At 44.1% G+C, this 15,068-nt stretch overlaps 1 protein-coding gene across 19 annotated transcripts in view; it reads left to right on the top strand.

The window, feature by feature from the left end:
• Nucleotides 1-15,068, top strand: part of LOC132914423 (disintegrin and metalloproteinase domain-containing protein 11) — a 73,761-nt gene that overhangs the window by 43,272 nt on the left and 15,421 nt on the right. For 16 of the 19 annotated variants that reach the window (XM_060973514.1, XM_060973515.1, XM_060973527.1 and 13 more), the window contains 16 exons: nt 4,101-4,249; nt 4,965-5,021; nt 5,096-5,175; nt 5,263-5,332; nt 5,421-5,567; nt 8,610-8,813; nt 9,233-9,307; nt 9,817-9,989; nt 10,077-10,246; nt 10,827-10,990; nt 11,292-11,459; nt 12,026-12,330; nt 12,901-13,014; nt 13,116-13,197; nt 13,405-13,500; nt 13,578-13,740. In XM_060973514.1, coding sequence (XP_060829497.1) covers nt 4,101-4,249; nt 4,965-5,021; nt 5,096-5,175; nt 5,263-5,332; nt 5,421-5,567; nt 8,610-8,813; nt 9,233-9,307; nt 9,817-9,989; nt 10,077-10,246; nt 10,827-10,990; nt 11,292-11,459; nt 12,026-12,330; nt 12,901-13,014; nt 13,116-13,197; nt 13,405-13,500; nt 13,578-13,740 — 2,217 coding nt within the window. The remainder of the gene's footprint in view (nt 1-4,100; nt 4,250-4,964; nt 5,022-5,095; nt 5,176-5,262; nt 5,333-5,420; nt 5,568-8,609; nt 8,814-9,232; nt 9,308-9,816; nt 9,990-10,076; nt 10,247-10,826; nt 10,991-11,291; nt 11,460-12,025; nt 12,331-12,900; nt 13,015-13,115; nt 13,198-13,404; nt 13,501-13,577; nt 13,741-15,068) is intronic. The other 3 variants (XM_060973525.1, XM_060973516.1, XM_060973521.1) reach the window with 1 other exon arrangement.

Here is a 15,068-nt window from a genome sequence, read left to right as displayed (position 1 = left end):
TACAAAACAGGCGGCCGGTTAAAGCGTCGTACACGCTTGCCCGAAAAAAAGAAATTAATATTCATACTCGTATTTGATTAGACGCGTGGCTGACCGGTTGGAAGGTAAATGCGCAGGTCGGCAAGCAAATCCGGCGAGAATTTCGTCAGCGGCACACCCGGCATCCAACGACTTGTCGCGTCCGCGTCGGTTCGATTAATAGCGATTCGTGGTTGCGAGTGTAGGCGGCCAACCTACGGTAAACGATATAGCGACGAGTAGACGACTCGAGCCATTGTATCGAGTAAATCGATGCATCGACGTACGCGTAGTACACGTATAAACACGTATAAACACGTATAAATACACGCAGAGTTGCACGCGATATTCTACCTGTTTCTCTCAGAGATCTCGTGTACGAGGACTTTTGCGAGCGCCTGCGAGTCTCCGGAATTTTCCCTTGAACGGTAGCTTAGATCTCCGGAGGACGTGCAGGGGAAACCCGAAAATGCTAGGTTCGGATAGGATCGCGTCGTCCTGTTATCTGGAGTTATCTCGTGTTATCGCGATCACGAAAACGATCGTCGCGGAAAATTTCTACGAATAGCGAAACATTTTGAGATTCCGTTAACGCCGTAACGAGACGCCACTATCTCGATGATAATAGTAGACTCTGAAAGCGATCTGAATATATAATATATCCGGTGATATATCGGATTTTAGGTTGTAAAATGCAAGATTGCTGCCGTAGAACCAGTAACATGGCGTCGTAGCATCGTGCGAGCTTGAAATCTAAAATATGCAAAATTAGTTTCAAGGACGCTTTCGAGAATTATACATCGTGGCTAATTAACGGATACAGCAAATAGACAGTGTTAGAAAAAGAAAACAAAAAGCGATCGTCTAAATACGTGAGTGACGTTTGCAAACTGTGAGCGTGGAGATAGTTTGGCGGGGCAGAACAGGACGCGATACACTGCACGCGACCGAATAGAATTAAATACACGGCAATTGCACAGAAACGACGCGATAAACGGCCTGTCAACGCGACGTTCGACAAACCCATGGACGGGGCCAACTTAATCGGTCGGTAATCTCGGTTGAACGAACCGTTTCTGGAAATTCAATTTACGAGTCTAGTCGGTTGGTTCGTCAACGAGTAAACCCCTTTAAACTTCCTGGCGACCGTCCCTCGAAAAAGCCGAAATAAAACGAAACAGAACTACGCCGTCGACAGCGCGTCTTGCTAGGACGTGAATATCTATTGGAAGTCCGTGGTTTGTTCGCCGTAGCATATGCGTCTATATGCGTATAGGTCGGACGGATCGGGCAACTTTTAAAGTTCTCTGTCGATTTCGTCCGAGAACCGCGGTAGGTAGAGATCGGAAATTGCACGAAGAGGATTCACGCTCGTAAATACCAGTTCCGAGAAAAAATATCAGCCCCGTCCGCCTTAACTCCCCCTTTAATCGGACTTTACGCTGGCAAACTCGAAGCTAGGAATAGCTGGAAAATGACCAGCTCCGAGATCTCGTTTCGTTCGGCAACGAGATTTTACGTTTCCGATAGGTACTTTCCACCGCTATTTTGATCAATTTCGATATTCATATTGTTACTATTATTATTAGTATTATTGTTGTTGTTATTATTACTATTATTATTATTATTATTATTATTATTATTATTATTATTATTACTACTACTATTATTCGTCTTTACTTGATTCCATATTTTACAATAGGTACAATAGGTACGATAGGTACAATAGGTAAAATAGGATTGAGATTTTGAGCAAAGTTGCCCGACTTTCTTATCCGATTCACCCCAAATCCCTTCTAAATGAAATTTCCGTTAGGTTTATTATAATTTACCGCATCGTATGTATTTAACTGCATTCTTGTACAAATGCAAAACGTTCTCTCTGAATGCAGCGGGTGTCCTAAATCCTAATACTTACGAGTGGCTGTGTATGCACGTACATAAAAGTTGCAAGATATTTAATACAAGCAGGTATTAATATATCTCGATATTCAGTGAGAGCATATTTCACGCTTAGTATATGTCTAATATGCTTCGTTATGTTTCCGATAAATATACTACGGATTTTTATTCAAATTCTTGTCTTTGTAAACCTAATTAAACAAATCTGTACTTTTTAAACACTTCAAATTTCCAAAAAACGCGTAAAAATTCGCAATTTAGAGGCAAACATCGTGCAATTTCTATATGTATATACATTTTCTGATTGGTTTCAAACTTTACCGATATGATCGTGACAGTTGTGCCTTATTAAGTGCTAATAATATTTCAAAACGTTTCGCATAAAACATGCAATATGGACTGGACAGTCTGTTTATCGCGAAAACGATAAAATACCAATAATGTGAAAATTACGAGCAGCGTTACAAACATAGGAAACTACGTACGACTTGCGTATTCGAAACGGAGAGTAATCTGTTGAAAGTAATCCATACTCGTTTAATAACTTTAATTGAATTTGATGAGAGAAGAGAACGAGAAAACCACGCACACACACACACAGAGAGAGAGAGAGAGAGAGAGAGAGAGAGAGAATGGAACTCTCTCCGGTTGTATTTGCAAGGAACGCTACGCGACTTAACGAGTTAGCCGGGCATGATTAGCATAACTGTTATCGCTAGAGTTACCTGCTGCTGGTTAAATTCGACGCGTAATATCTCGGTCAAATATGTACATATTTCGACGTGCTCGAACGTATTTCGTCAACAGGTGTTAGGTGTGGACGCGCGTTAAACTCGTTCTTTTCTTTTGCTTCGCTTATTACAAAGTCTCGAGGCAGAGGAGACACGACGCAACGAGTAGCAAGATTCTGACAGCGAAATTCGATCAAAGAGATGGATCGTTTGAATAGCAGCAAATCGAGCGTGAAGGGGAAGACGATCGGCAAATTATTTAACCGTTTCGTCTCCGGGAGGAAAAGACCTCGATACGAGTGGCATGGTAATTAGTTGCTCTGTCGTTAATCGCGACAGCCGCGTAATAATTCACTACACGGTGATGTCTACGTGTTGAAAAGGAGGCGACAGTGGGAGGGAAAGGGTGTAGAAGCGTGACAAGTAAGTAATTATCCATACACTTCATTTTGAATGGGACGGGTTAAATCGGGCAAAGCCCGGACAGTCGATAAGAGGGTAAACTAGATACTACATGCTTCGAGGAGGCCCTCCTCCACTGATTATCTCGACTCATTCGTAGCTCGCAGCAGCAACAGTTTATAGCGTGATGAAAAGAGATGGAAGGAAAACTCGCTTACTCGGATCCGGTTAATCGCGGTTGCTTTTCGATTTCGCCGCAGGAGAATACATAGCGTTCGAACGATTCTCTTCTTCCTCGTCTTCGACTAGAAATTTGATCGATCCTCGTAAGAAGCCTCCGTAAGAAGCCGCGTAATGCCTCGTACAGGCTGACAAACATTGCGCGTAGATATTTTACGTTAGACGTTAAGTTCTCGTTTTCAGGAAAACACAGTTTAAACGTGTTTGACTCTTGTTCTCGCGGGAATTGGCCAAATTTAAGTACACTCGTCGTACATCTTCAAAGTCGATTTTATCGTAAACGAAGCTCGAAATGAAAAAACGTGGTTGCATATTTTCGACTTATTTTTTCACGTAAACTCGTCCTCTGACCGATCGTAATAACGTTGCCGCGCCACGTTGTACCAATGTACAACTGACTGCCGACGAATAATGTCGTGCGTTCGCGTCTAATTTGTCCGCAGACATTGGCTCTCGTTTTCCATTCCGATGGATAATCGAAATACAGATTGATGCTAAACTGTAAACGCGGACTGTCTCTGGATTTACATTTTGTTTACCGTTATCAGCGAACCGTTCGCGGACACACGATATGTAAATTATCCGCCGAGATGTCCGCGGACAACTGTCCGTTATTCTGCGTTGGCTTAAGTCACGATTTCGAAATCGTTCGAAATCGTTCGAAATCGACGCATTTCGCAGGAGTGCGCGCAAACAAACAAATGTAACGCGTGTGACGCGACAACAAGCTATCGTAAAAACGAAGATAAGATTAGAGATAGAAGGGATGAACGGGAACTTTCGATTGAACGGGAAAATTGATTTCAGGTGAGGCCGAACGACTACTACAAGAGTATCGACAGAACCAAGAGCTAGTACAAAATATCGGGGGCCATTACTATCAGATCATCTATCCAGTACAGTTACGGCATCACGAGAAAATGGGGATATCCACGAGAGACGTCGGCATGTCCAAGGTAATTAATTGCCTGATTCTCCTGTTTTCCTAATTTCTCGGAAAGATTCACCAGAGGCTAGAGCCGAATTTACACCCTTTCGCTTTGTACGATCACCGCGGATGATTCATCGAAAAACATTGTTCGCTGGTCGCTTTGAACGATTGTTTCGTACGAAAACAAAGTAGAAGCAATCTCTACTTCTGACGAATCGAGTTTCAAATCGAATTGCGAAACGCCACCGTAAAGCATACATAGGTATACCTTGTGTTCTAGAACGTGCGTGTGCCGTTACAAGTATACGAAACAAGTTCTATACGAAAGCGTATTCGGACTACCAGTTGGCATATTTGGCACGCACATCGCACGAAACGAATATAAAAAGTCTTACTATTTTTTGGCCGTTGCATCGGTGACAGAGAAATGGCAGTTTTAACGACCATGTTCCATCGAACGGACGATTAAATTGTATTCTTTAAGGACGGCGAAATTATTTCCTGTTTCAAGATCTGTTCGATCAACTTTCGTTAAATCCGATCAAACTTTTCTAAACTGGTAAAACGAATTCGTGTTGTACGTTCACCGCGGTTGGATCGTTGCGGATGATCGTCGAAAGTGAAAAGTGGCAAGTGTAAATTCGGCTTAACGACCGGAGCCTATCGTCTAATTTTCTTCCGTCCGTCGGATCGACCTAAATGCTTGTTGTTGGTAACTTGAACATTTTCTCACGTTTTAGTATCCTCAAAGAGGATACGGAGAGGGTGGATATCAAAACAATAAAGGCAGAATGAGAGTAAGTGTAAGTGGAAGTTTGTAAGATGAAAATTATATACGCTTGATGAGACCGAGTTTCCTTCGATTTTGCAGGCGGGCAGACATTTTCATCGGACGTCCCTCTTGATCAAGGCCTTTAATCATAAATTTCGCCTAGATTTAGAATTAAATACGTAAGTGGATCGTCGTTTGTGATTTCGGCCTCGGAATCTCATAGGGCACGTATCCGTCAACTATACCAAGAATATTTTGTGTTGCAGGCAACTTTTAGCTCCGAATCTTATGCAAAAAGACTTTTTAGCCAACGGCGCGGAACAAAGTTTTAAACAGGTAACTAGAAATCGTTCGCCGAATTGGCACGAATTTCCAGCTGAAATTGGATCGTTGGATCGAACGAATCTCACTGACATGTTTGCAGGAGATAGAGCATTGCTACTATCACGGTACCGTGAGGGATTATCCAGGAGCTAGCGCTGCTTTTCACACGTGTAACGGTGTCAGCGGTGTTATTCACTTAGGCAACGAGACATTCGTCATCCATCCGTTTTATGGCGGCGATTTATCGGTCAGTTTAATTATTCGAAGGCTCTGTACACGCGTGTGCCTACCGAAGCGCGTGTGCGTCCCGAAATCCGTGTTTTCCGCGATTGAAGCGATGAGTCTCGAAAAAAAACAACACGCACTACTTGGATACCTTTACTAGAAAGTAATGGCCGTTTACGTACAGGGGCTGTGTAAAATGGCAGAATGCGTCTCGTTTACAGAAGGCCACCTAGCTTCATTCGCGCGTTCACGTAAATCACGTCGATCGCCGAATTTCGTCTTTAAATAATCGCATCGTTGTTCGTTTAGATACGTTGGACGGTATAATATCGATACAAATTGAGAATTTCGCCGATGACCAAAATGATCAAACGCACTTTTACGCTTTTTAAATGTTGAAAACGTTCGTCGAAAAGGAATTCACCTTGCGATTACAGCAGTTTACAACAATTACGAATGAATCGTCGTAAGACGATGCTGTAATTGAATTCGCCTTGAGAAACTCTGTATACCTTCTTTCTTCTCTTTTTCTCTTTCTTTTTTTTTTTTTTTTTTTCTTTATTTTACAAAAATGAAGGAATTTTTAGATGAATAACTCTTGGCAGGAAGAGGCGATTTCAATTTTACGGTTTAGGGCACGAAACGGCGGCTATATGAACGAAGGTACACAGAAAATCTAACAGGAGATATACAGATAACTACACAAGTATATAGACTAGAGTTAATAGTAAAGAAAACTTTTCGAAACGCATTTGTGCCTTTGTTATTTCAAAACGAGTACTACTTTCGGAGCGGCTGTACGTACATTGTAGGGAGAGAAAATTCGATTAGCGTTCGGGAGAATGTCGTTACCCCCGGGGGAACGCGACGGTTTATCCAGAGTCTTAGAGGAGCCCAGAGCAGGATACAGGGAGCGGTGTGGACACAGAGGGTCCTGACTAAACGCGAATGTTTGGCTGGATCCTGCGAAGCCGAGCAGCGAGTGTTTCGGGAATGGGAAACACGACGACAGGACGCGACGCGAAACGCCGCGATGCGACACGACGCCAGGCCGCTCGATCCAGTTTCGTTAGCACGGCAGACGAAGCGAGAGGATCGAGTTAAGCCGCTATCGAGCCTGCTCGGCTCGTAAACGAGTAATCGGCTGCTGCAGCGTTAAATTCTCTAACTCGCAGCCGCCTTTCGTTGTTTCTACGTTGTTGCACAGCTGTTTCTACGTTTAGCCGATGACCACTAGCAAGGAGAGTCGAAATCACCGAACCACAGCTAATTTCTCGATAGTTTCGATACCAAGGTATGAGAGGTACGATTTGGCGATATCAGCGCAACTACCTTTTCCACGTTTATAAAGAGATATAAGTTGAGACAGATAAAACTGATAAATCATTGAAATGTAATTAAAGCTTGTTTCGAAGCTTAGACCATAGATGGCTAATACGTTCAACGTAACGTAACGTAATAAATATCTCGCCAATTATACATACAAACAAACACACACATGTGTTTTCTTATGCTTTCTTACGTTTTCCTCGTTTATATCCATCGCATCATTCTTCCAACAAGATCTAGGCCAGATGATTAATTGTAAAGGTTCAAACATATGTATACTTATTAATTCGTTACTTTCTGCTTGTACAAATACAACGAGTTGGTGATTTATCTAACAATGCGGCTCGATTGTCGCGTTCTGTAGAAATTCAGCAAGTGCAGAAATGCGGACGATTAAAGAAGATTTCCAATCAAAGGATCAACATCCTTCCCTTTTTGCGCTAAGAATATTCTTTAACAGCAGCTTCGTAAACCGATGGATAGGATGAGAGTGCAAGCCCGCCATCGTCTGAACCATTAGGTTTCCGTTTCTCAGTTCTGTCTTTTTCATTAAAAATTTATCGTCTTTTCAACGTAAGCGCACAATGCGTACGACCGACGAGGAACGATGGAAAATAGATTCGGGACAAGAAGAATTTTCGCGCGAGTACGGAACTGTGTGTGTATCGAGGCACGAGGCGGATATCCGAAATATTTTCTTGGAACGTCCATAACTTGGAAACTGAGATATGTTCGTAAGACGTTTTTTTATTTATTTGCGTGCGTAGATTTATCCCGTGAAGTATTGCGTGCAACATTTATGAATAAAATGTATATGGGAAATTTGGACGAAAGCAACGTTGACGTTTCGTAATCGAAGATTAAGGAACAACGCGGCAGAGAGAGAGAGAGAGAGAGAGAGAGAGAGCTGAAAGATAGCTAGGCAGGCAACCATCGTGTGCTTGGCAGAGACGAGTTAAGTGGGGACGTTCTTCTTATATGCATGAGCTGTTCCTGCATTATTATTCATGAAGAGATCTCGAAGTAGCAGCGTGGCGGGAAAAAGAAAAATAAATTGTTCGCGTCGCGAGAAAATCAGGATGCCGCGTAAGCATCCGGCTAGTCGTCGTCGTCTTCGTCGTCGTCGTCGTCGCCGCCGTCGTCGTTTTCTCAGAAAAGGAGGATGGTCGAAATTACAGTCCTTCGGGCATCAAAAATTCTAATAAGGTATCGTCAAAGTACAATCATCTGTGGCAAATGTAACGAGAAAGTTGTAGAAAATATAGACGAATTTTTCGTAATCGATACATCGCAGCTTGTTTTAGAAGCGAGTTGTAGTACAAGTTTCCGAGTTACTGTCATTTGAAATGAAAACGATCGTATCGTACTTAGGGCTTATTAGAATTTCGGGTGGCTGAAGGAGCAGAAACTCGTCAGTTTTTTGCCATCCCCGTTTGACGGATAACGGGATCTCGGGTATGGAGCCGATATCGGGAATAGGTAAAAGCAATTTGGAAAGAGACGCGCTGCATGGACGGATTCGGGACGCACGACGGTTCGGCGATTCTTTGAAACGCTGGCATAACGATTAACCGAGAAAAGATTGAACGCGGATAGTAGGTCGTAGTCCTGGCGCGGATGCGAGAAGAAAAAGCCCGCGCGATATAAGCCATAATCGAATAGAAGAAGAGGCGTTAAAATAGGCGGGCAGCGAGCTGCTCGGAGAATGTTAACTATATGCAGACCTCTCTTTTAGCAGAAACATCCTCACGTTATATTTGAAGCTCGAACAAAGGCTAACAAAGGCTGCGCTAACTCGGGGAATCTTGAGTGGCGTACAAAGAACCGCCGGCAAAAGCATGTTCTGGGGTTATCGGAGACCACTTCCGATCGATACAAGAGAGACGTCCGTGAAGCAACCAAATACATCGAAACTGCCATCATTATCGATAAGGCTATGGTATGACGATTTTCTTCGACTACTCGTCCCTTTTTCCGATCCTTGATCCGATCCGATCCGATCCGAAAGATATCTCTGGCGCTTGGCGATGCGTTTCCCAAAACCGAACAGAGTCAGGGGAGGAGTAGCAATCACGGTCATGATCGTTGGAGGGAAACGCGCGACGTCGTTCCAACCAAGTTTCGAGGCAGCCTAGTAACAGTAAATTCGCTTTCGAACCTTCCGACGTGCTTGAATCGGCGCGTAACTCAACGATAATTGTCGTATCGCGCGTCGCGCGTCGCGTTTCCGTAAAACGAAACGATACGATCGGCTTCAACGATCCCAATTGTCGTAAATGAAAACGTAAAATCGATCGCCAGGCACCATCTTCTCTTCTGCTTTACTTCACGCGGAAACATTCGTTTTCCTTGCTTCAGTTCGAGAAGAGGAACGGTAGCACCAGAGCCGAGGTCGTTCATGATGCCATCCAAGTCGCTAATATAGCGGACATGGTGAGTGCGAACCGTTCTATCGGTTATATCTATATTTGTTGAAAGGCCTTTCGAAAAAACGTATTTACGCTTTTCGAGGCTCTAGACGACAGACATCCTTACGAGGCCTAATCCGCTTTCAAAGTTTCGATCGAGCACAAAAATAAGCGGACAGATAATGGAAATAGGTATCGATCGCGTTTCCCTATATACGAAATAATATACTGTACAGCGTACAAATGATCGTGTTGCGTTCATGCACGTAGAAATTTGCTCGTCTGATCGAATTCATGTTCGTTCGTTATTGTCGACGCGAGCAAAAACAGCAAAACTTTTCGACTTATTTTTGCACGTGGAACCGCTACTCGACCGTTCCTACCATGATCTCGATTAAACCCGATTGATATCTGCTTGCACCGCTGGTCCGCTTACTCTTGTGCTCGACCGTAAACGTGAAAACGTGGCCTCGTAAAGAGCGAAGCACCGATTCCATTCATTCTTTTCTCAATGTTTTTGCTCTCTGTTCGCAGTATTTCCGCACGTTAAACACTAGAGTCTCCGTCATATACATCGAAACGTGGCAGGGCATAAACCAGGCGGACATCGGCGCGGGCATGGATATCAGTCTCGCTTTGCTCAATTTAAACGATTACACGATGCGAAGGATGTTCCATGTCCCTCACGATACCACTCAATTACTCACGTACGTATAGAGACGATTCGTTTTGTCAGGTAGCGTCGGATCGTTTCTGAGAAATTTCAGATGGAAAATTCATGCTTGAACACGCAGGGGCGAAACGTTCTACGGTGGAGAATCGGGAGTGGCTATACCTTCGACCGTTTGCAAACAAAAATCCGTAGGAATCAGCGTCGATTTGAACACCTACGAGCCTCATCTTTTAGCCGGTACTATGGCTCACATGATCGGCCACAATATCGGCATGAGCCACGACGACGGAAGTTAGTTTCTATCAACAACTTATAGACGTATAAAAGAAGAAAAGAAAAAAGCAAAAGGCATCCTATCGTGCATAAGTATCGGACGCTTGCTGCAATCCAATCGAAACATTTTATTCGATATTCTCAACTATATTCTCACTATAGAGGAATCGTTCTCTCTGTTGTTCTGTCGAAAACAACTGAAACAGCTGCGATATACCTGCATCGATCAAGTTCCACATTTGTCGCTGATAGACAGACGACTCTCGCATCCGATCAAATCTATCGAAAGTTTTATAACGTAGTTGGAAACGTATATGCCAAACGTTCTATAGACAGGGCCCAAGTCGCTTGACTCGGGTGTTTCGCAATCGATAGTACCACGTCCGATCAACGCTTTCTCGTTTATACCAACTGACGTCAACTATAATATATCTATTAAATTTAGCCGCGTAGTTGCCTGAAATAAGATCAGAGGCGGAAATTAGATTAAAGAGCCGCCGCCGCTCCGACCGTATTTTATATATATGTACGATGATTTGCAAGTGTCCAAATACTTATGCGCGGTAACGCGGTTTGCTGATATTCGAATTGTTCGCAGGGAGCGAGTGTATCTGCCGCGAATGGCACGGATGCATCATGGCTCAATCGATCGTGGGTTTGGAAAACGTTCAGCCGTACACGTTTTCCGAGTGTAGTAAAACAGATTACATAGAGTCGTTAAGAAGCGGCAACGGCTTTTGTCTTTTGAATAAACCAAACGAGGTAAGACGAAAGACCAGGTAAGAGGATTCTAGTTGAGGCTAATTGAACGGAGGCCGAGTTTACGACGAAACGAACCGTCCTCTAAAGGGAGAATCGTTCGCTTTACGAGCGTGCAAAAGCAAATCACGAGACGCCTAAGAGCTTCGCAGCGAGATACTTTTTCACTGCGGTTACAATGAAATCTCGCGAAACTTTCTCATCTCGGTTCGTTGCGCCGCAAACTAATTTCCACGATAGCGTTGTTTCGAAGAAAAAAACCTAAACGCGTTTCTCCTATCCTCGGGCCGACCTCCATTGACAGGTGGTGGTAAGGACGTCTTGCGGAAACAGGGTAATCGACGACGGGGAACAATGCGATTGCGGATCGATCGAGGAGTGTCACGAGCTCGATCCTTGCTGCGATCCGATCACCTGCAGACTTACCTCGGAAGCGGAATGCGCGTCCGGTCCTTGCTGCAGCGATTGCAAGGTAAAGTATTTCTTCTCGCGCCCGTCACGAATCTCGAATACCATATATCGAAAATCTATATCTCTTTGGCTAAAGATGTACGTGACTGATAGCAGCGAGAAGTACGACAAACGCGTCGATAAACGCAGGCGGACAGAACGTCTGGTATATCGGTTTCTCTCGAGTCGAGTAAATAGATAGCCATTCGAATCGCACGATCGGTTTTGAATCAGTTTTTCTTTTCTTTTTTTTTTTTTTTTTTTTTTTTTTTTGGGGCACGTTTTTCAAGACCGCCAACATTCGAATCACCTCGAATAGGGTTCAATGTCCTGAAACTGCTGAAACTGGTGAAATACGCACTCGTGTAAATGTGTTTTCCACGTCCCGAGCTTTCTACATTTTCTTCAACCCCTCGAGTTACTGTTAGCTACGTCGTATACGTAAGCCAGGTGCAAAGTCATCTCGACGTTTATATCGGATATGTTTTACTCTCGAGTGGACACGTATATACGCTTACTGTCTGTCTGTCGCGAAATCGGTTTGAACGTCGAGGATCCATCTAATCTCGAATGATTTTGACAACGTAGTTGCTGCCGCGTGGCGTCGTGTGCCGGGAGTCGACCAACGAATGCGACTTGCCGGAAGTCTGTACCGGAGAGAGCGGCCAATGTCCGGCGGATGTTTACAAGAAAAACGGAAGCCCTTGCGGGAACGATGCTGGACATTGTTATAACGGCATTTGCCCGGCGTTGGATGTTCAGTGCGATCAAATCTGGGGACGCGGTGGAGTTGCCGCGGACTACGAGTGTTTCATACAATTCAATTCCAAGGGCTCGCTCAGTGGACATTGCGGCACCGATTCTTCTGGTCATTACATCAAATGCGATATAGAGTAAGTAAACCTTTTTCGTTTCAATTCGAAATGCAAGTTTTGAGTTTAGGAGTCCATCGATTCAAACGCTACGGGTAAAACCAAGCATCTTGAACGTATTTGTCGCGTTACTTTCTTCGCTTTTATCCGTAATTCGTCCAAGTTATCCTAGCGCTAGCCTAGCGCATTCGTCAAAAACTACCAAACGGTGTAAAAAAAAAAAGTCTGCAATTTTTGATCCATCGCGATAAGCCTTAGCCGAAAATGAAGCTTGCGATATGTGGCACGTGTGCACCGGGTACGAGAAAACCGGGCCTTGGAAGAAGTCAAGTATCGAGAAGGACGTTCTAAATAATTGTAATTTCCCCAATATTATTAACGATATGGCGATAAAAAAAGAGTCACTCGTTCATTTGTTTTGTCGTCTTTATTTTCTTTATTATTCTTCTCTATTATGCTGTTATCGCTCTTTCTGAAAACCTCTTTCACAAAGCTCGTTGACAAATTGTTTCGAGCCAAAAAATATTTCTGCCATTCGGTAATTGGTCAAATCGTAATGATTTGATGCCACGTAATGATACGTAATCGTAGGAACGTTCGTTGCGGGTCACTGCAGTGTCAGCGAGGTGGCAAACAGCCAATGTTGCCAGAAGCGGATCATTCGATAACCATAATCTCGATAAAGGGCGCAGAGTACGAGTGCAAGTAAGCAAACGTTAAATTTCCCATTATCCTTCTATCGTAATCGGATCGTAAGAATCCCGTTGTATATATGAATAACGTTGGCGTCGATTGTTCGCATAAAGGTCTACGACTGGGAAGGTGGATGCAACCGAGATGCCTGGCATGGGTTTGGTTCGGGATGGAACATCCTGCGGTAACCAATCGGTAAGAGAGACGACTTTTTCTAATCCGTAGAAACCGCGAATTCTCCCTTTTCCGATTGTCGCTGTTCGTTAACGGAATTATGCCTGTTATAAAAATAGGATTACGCAGAGTCGAATGCCGTCGTAGCGAGTCACTGTGGCTCGTAGCTGCACACGGAGAAACGATCGACGTATCGATACGACAGCGTTTACTTGTTTTCTGTTTTAGATTTGCGTGAACCAAACGTGCATAAACCTGCCCCCGAACTTGGGCAACGACAGGTGTCCTAGCAATCACAACAATAACGAATGCTCGGGGAATGGCGTAAGCAAAACTTTTGACACTGGGCTAAACGACTTAAAAATCGGCCGATTCCAAATGAAATTCGCTTGTTCCCGTAGGTATGCACCAACTTGAATAAATGCTTCTGTTACGCTGGATGGAACGGACCGGATTGCTCCATACAGCAGGAAATTCCAACTTCCCCGCCAACCACGTCTAGCACCGAATCAGCTGGTAAAAATAGTTCAGATCCTAAATTAGGGAAGAAAGAGACCCCCTACGGTAAGTTGCGATTCGTAAAACACTAGAAGATAGAAAACCGTCGGTCTCGAATTTCGAATCTCGAATTTCGAATTTCGAATTTCGAATTTCGAATTTCGATTTCGAACGAGGCGAGAAACCGAAGCTGCGACATCGATCCACTTTGCTCGAGTCGCTGTTTGATTCGTAATCGCTCGACCAGCCTCGGTTTCGCGTAGCTCGCGCGATCGTTTCTAGCCTGTAATCTAACGATAAGCGGACGACGGTAAATAGGAAATGAACAGAGTAAAATGATAGTAGAGATAATAAATAGTAGAGTAAGCTTAGATACGCGGCGCCGGTTACCGGCTACGGTGGATGTTTCTCCGCGTCGAGTCGCGTGATCGATCAGTTTCCTTCTTCTCCCATCTTATTCCATGTATTGAATGTAATATGTTGAATGTTCGTCCGTTTAATACGCGGAGAAGAAGAAGGAAAACACGAGGCTCTTGGGTAAGACAGAGGTCGATAACAAAGATGGATGGTACCTCGGGGGAATTCAACAGGCGTGATAAGCGGAACGTTCTACCGTGACCGGTAATCTTGAAAAGGCAGACATTCGTCGATCGTGTAGATGTGTATAATTCGCGAAGATATTAATAAGACGAAGACTCGTCCCGTATCCCGACGGAATACCGGTTAGCCGCCTGATTATTTGGGGCCATACCATCAGCTGTGCACATAAAATTCAATGCGTTTATACGTATATATATGGAGTACGGGCCGATAAGTTTACTCGACTACACTTTTCTACTTTCGACTCACGAACCGTGCATAACTATAACCTCTCGAGAGAAAAGAACGATCGCAGATGCCAACTGCGCGCGTCGTCGCGGCGATCCTTGTCGGGCGATACCGCCCGCTTCCCTTACCAACGATGCAACCAGCCTTCTCACTGTTCTACGGTGAAACGGATTACCAGCTGTTCGCGCGAAACTCTATCTTCCGATGATCCTCAAATCGAACGCGTCAATCTGTGACGTTCCGATCGAATCGTTAGGCTGGAAATTCGAATTCACTTCGCTGCTAACACGAGTATACGTGATCGTTGTTGTTGTTTGTGTTCGAGTTGCAAGTTTACGCAGACCGATATCGTACGCGCGCTGGTTACGAGTAAACCGAGAGGGAGGAAAATAAGAGGAAACGAAGAAAATTGTTCTTGGAACAAATTCTCTTCCTTTCGTAGCGCTGTTCTCTTACTCGCATAGAAGTTAATCTTTTCCGGACCGACCGATCCTCGCAACTTGCTTTTACCACGAGATAAACGAGTTTCGAATGTTGGAAAAGATCGTGCGAGATGCGAAACACGC

The sequence above is a fragment of the Bombus pascuorum genome, chromosome 15, assembly GCF_905332965.1.
Source record: "Bombus pascuorum chromosome 15, iyBomPasc1.1, whole genome shotgun sequence".
NCBI classification, from domain to species: Eukaryota; Metazoa; Arthropoda; class Insecta; order Hymenoptera; family Apidae; genus Bombus; species Bombus pascuorum.
This window is presented reverse-complemented; position numbering and strand designations above follow the sequence as displayed.